The 4,078-nt window shown below is 49.1% G+C and overlaps 1 protein-coding gene across 3 annotated transcripts in view; it reads right to left on the bottom strand.

The window, feature by feature from the left end:
• Nucleotides 1-252: 252 nt before the first annotated feature.
• The window catches only part of LOC111973389 (leucine-rich repeat transmembrane protein FLRT2-like), an 88,566-nt gene continuing 84,740 nt past the window's right edge, over nucleotides 253-4,078 (bottom strand). For all 3 annotated transcript variants that reach the window (XM_024000739.2, XM_024000737.2, XM_024000738.2), the window contains exon 2: nucleotides 253-3,241. In XM_024000739.2, coding sequence (XP_023856507.1) covers nucleotides 708-2,714 — 2,007 coding nt within the window. In that variant the 5' untranslated portion in view covers nucleotides 2,715-3,241 and the 3' untranslated portion in view covers nucleotides 253-707. The remainder of the gene's footprint in view (nucleotides 3,242-4,078) is intronic.

The raw sequence follows: 4,078 nt of genomic DNA, 5'->3' as shown, positions 1-4,078 counted from the left end.
GTGAAAGGAATGTAGGAGAATATAACACAATATATGTGGTAAAAGATAATACAAAGAAAAAAACAACCGTTCTTTTGTATTTTTTTGTATCATCATCTTTGAAATGCAAGAGAAAGGCCATAATGTATTATTCCAGCCCAGGTGCAATTTAGATTTTGGCCATTAGATTGAAGCAGTGTATGTGCAACGTTTCAGACTGGTCCAATGACCCATTGCATTTCTGTTCAAAATGTTGTATCAAGACTGCCCAAATGTGCCTAATTTGTTTATTAATAACTTTTCATGTTCAAAATTGTGCACTCTCCTCAAACAATAGYGTGGTATTATTTCACTGTAATAGCTACTGTAAATTGGACAGTACAGTTAGACTAACAATAATTTAAGCTTTCTGCCAATATCAGATATGTCTATGTCCTGGGAAAATGTGTTGTTACAACTCATGCTAATTGYATTAGCCTACGTTAGCTCAACCGTCCCGTAGAAGGGACTCCAATCCCGAAGTTAAGCAAAAAACACTTACTGTAATTTAAACCTACTGATTAGAAAACCATTTGTATTCCTTCTAACTAAGAGTAAAAAAGATAGCAGATAGAATTCCACATTACTGTCCACAGTATAAATKACATGGCAGACAGAACTTGGAAATATCTATGGTACAGTATATTYTTTTCTCAAACAACTGGTGTGGGAGCATCCTGTTAGAAGCATCACGTGTGGCAGAACTCGGTGCTGGGAACGTTGCTGCTCTTGCAGTAGGCTAAGCTATTGTTACTGAGGTGGCAGTCTCTGAAGCCGATGCCTCCATTGGGTGTGTAGATGGGCTGAATCCTGTAATCCCCTTTCAAAAGTTGCTCATTGTTCAGGGAAACTATCTGAAAGCTGGTCTCAGTCATTTCCAGTATAGAGTTATCCTTTTTGGTCCCCGCCTCGCAGTAGTCGTCTTTTCTCCTGCCACGGTTGTATTTCCACTTGGACGATTCAGAGCGGCTCTTCTTGTGCATGTGCCAACAAAACAGGCTCAGCAGCATTACCAGGATGACAAGGACTGCCCCGCCTATCACCCCGGCCAAAAGGAGAGTGGAGTTGGTGTCCTGTTGAGCTTCCTCCGACCCTGTGGCCTTGTTGTTGTTGGAGCTGGATGAGGTCGACTTGGTTCTGGCGTCTGAGCATATTGTATCCTCCCCTGGGCGGTAGGAGTTGAGGGTGTCCAGCACATAAACACAGACCCGGTACACCGACCTGGGCTCCAGGTTGGTCAAGCTAAGCTTCCGCCTTTCCCCACTCACCGTCCTTTCGCGGCTGACGTCGCTCATCAGGCTCTGGCCCATCTTGACCCAGGTCACCTTGTAGGCTGTGACGGTGAAGTAGGAAGCCCAGCTTACCTCGATGCAGGAGGCATTGACCACATGGAAGGATATCCGTAGGGGGTCCTCATATGGGGGCAGTGGGCCAGCGGGGTGGGGAGGCAGGGCAGGGGGAGGGGAGGGTGATGTTGGGTAGGAGGAGGTTGTGGAGGTGGGAATAGAGCTGGTCATGGAGGAGGTAATGAGGGTGGTGGTGGGGAGTTGGGGGTGCGGGGKTGTGGAGCGCAGGGTAGGCCAGAAGTCGGGCTGGAGGTCCGTCCCAGCTGGGCACTGGATAGAATCCAGGGTGAGTTCTCTGATTGCCATGCCGCGCACCCTCGCTGGGCTCTGGCACATTGAACCGCGCACGTTGATGGAGCTTGGCAGCGACTTGAGCCACACCACCACCCATTTGACGGTGCAATCGCAGCGCCACGGGTTGTTCCGAACAGTGAGCTGTCTGAGGCTGACGAGGCCGTCAAAGACCCCCTGTGTCAGCGTCTGCAGCTGGTTATTGGAGATATCCAGTCTCTCGAGCCTCTGGAGGCCGGAGAAGGCTGTCACTGGGATCTGGTCCATCTGATTATCCTGCAGGCTGAGCTTGACCAGGGACTGCGTCGGGAGGAGGGGCGGGGGGAACGTCAGAGAGTTACGGGCCAGCGCCAGCTCCCGGAGGTTGGACAGCTCCTGGAACGTCCCCGGGGCCACGCCCTCGTCTGTCAACAAGTTGCCATCCAACAGGAGGCGCTGTAGCCGCGTCACGTTCTGGAACGCCTCCTCAGCGATGACGGCGATACGATTCTCATCTAATCGCAGCTCTGTGAGGTCCTCTGGGAGACCAATGGGGACACTGCTCAGGTGGTTCTTGGTGAGGAAGAGCAGCTTGAGGCTGACAGCATCCCGGAACGCCCCCTCCTCCACCCCAACCGTAGAGATGGAGTTATCGTCCAGGTGGAGCTCCTCTAGGCGGGGAAGTTGGGCCAAGGCAGCCCTGGAGATGGTTTGGATGTTGTTCTCTTGCAGGTGGAGCACCCGGATGTTCTTAGGCAGGTTGATGGGGAACTCGTCCAACTGGTTGCCGTAGAGATACACTGTCTCCACGGACGCCACATTGTGTAGTTCCCATGGGAACCCTGCATTGTTGATCTGGTTGTTGTGGAGGTAGAGGATCTTGTAGCCCTCTGTCACCCCCAGAGGCACAGACGTCAGGCTCCGCTCGTTGCAGTAAACAAAGGTTTTGTCGCAGCGGCACTCTTCTGGGCACGAGGTGGCAGGGCAGCTGAAGTGCACATTGAGACTCAGGATGACTGTCAACCAGAAACGCAGAAATGAACCCCAATCTTTATTACACAGCCCAGCCTGAAACTCCATAGTGTAAAATCAGAAGGAGGGGAATGTCCTTGGGTTGGAGAAATGAAAAAGCAATGCACCAACAACAACAAAAGAAGAAAAAAAAAGGGGAAAAGTATTGAAAGTATTGAAGTAAATCCACCAAAAGAATCAACAAAAAAACAGTCCACTGAAAGAGTTCGATAATGCTGAGTTCACCTCTTCTTCACGGGGCGGTAGAACAAGAAGCTGTAGGGTTAGGCTTAATCCCCCTGTAATTGATTAGTCCTCAACTTTAAGAGAGACAGCGGTCTCTTTAGGAAGAGCAGGTCCTCTAAGTGAAGTTGACTCTGACTCCATTCATGCTGAGATATCAGACCAGAGCACTCTCTGCTCGTCCTCACAGGACAGGACGCAGCCTGGGCCAATTTAGTGCAGAATCGCAGCCGAAAGCCGATGTGTTTGTGGCCTCCTCCTCTCCTCTCCTCGCCACCCACCCGTCACCGTCACACACTGCTGGTCCCCGCCTGGGGCAGCTTCCAGGGGGGGTGACATTTGGATCCAGAGACCTGTTCCACAAGACAAAGGAAAGGCGAGATTAGTGGCGGGATTTAGGGCAGGGGTGGTCTGTTTCTCTCTGTGAGAAAAAAAGAGCTCTGTCACAACTCACATGCACACACAGGCTGAAAAAATACACACATACTGCAGATCCATAGAGACACACTCTGTTTATGTCCAGATAGCATCTCTCTCTCTCTCTCTCTCAGGCACATACTTAACCCACACACAGATCCACACAGTCTCACACTTTCACACTCCTTTGAAATGTATGCACAGGCTATTTCTATCGAAATTTCAAACCATCTGATAAAAATGCAGGAGAGTTCTAGAACATCCGGTTTTAGCAGACATAAAGGGGGCTTTCATTCCTTCCTCTCAGTCAAAGAGAGAGGAGAGAATATAGTAGATGCCAGGACAGCATGCACATTCTTAGATTTCCACAGCAACAAGTCAATGCCTCAGTGCTAAATAACATGCTAATAAACACATTGCAATTATTTTGAACCGTATGAAACATAAATGAGATATAGCAGAGACATGAAAGGAAAACATACACATGCATCAGGCAGCTCTTGTGTGAAAAAACAGTCTTTGCTTCTTCTTTGTCTTTGTTAGAGCAGTGTTTTGAAGTCAGAGCTGGTTGTTGTGCTTACAGTAAACAGAGATATGTGTTGTTTCTCCTCTAAAGGTTCCCCTTACATATTACAAACAACCAACCATCTCCAGCACACAGACATGAAATAAGGAACTGCAAAATGAAATATAAGGGGAGTGAGTGTGTGTGTGTGTGTGTGTGTGTGTGTGTGTGTGTGTGTGTGTGTGTGTGTGTGTGTGTGTGTGTGTGT

The sequence above is a fragment of the Salvelinus sp. IW2-2015 genome, linkage group LG14 (assembly GCF_002910315.2).
Source record: "Salvelinus sp. IW2-2015 linkage group LG14, ASM291031v2, whole genome shotgun sequence".
Lineage (NCBI taxonomy): Eukaryota > Metazoa > Chordata > Actinopteri > Salmoniformes > Salmonidae > Salvelinus > Salvelinus sp. IW2-2015.
The sequence above is the reverse complement of the archived record's forward strand: the minus strand, read 5'-3'. Positions and strand labels throughout refer to the sequence as shown.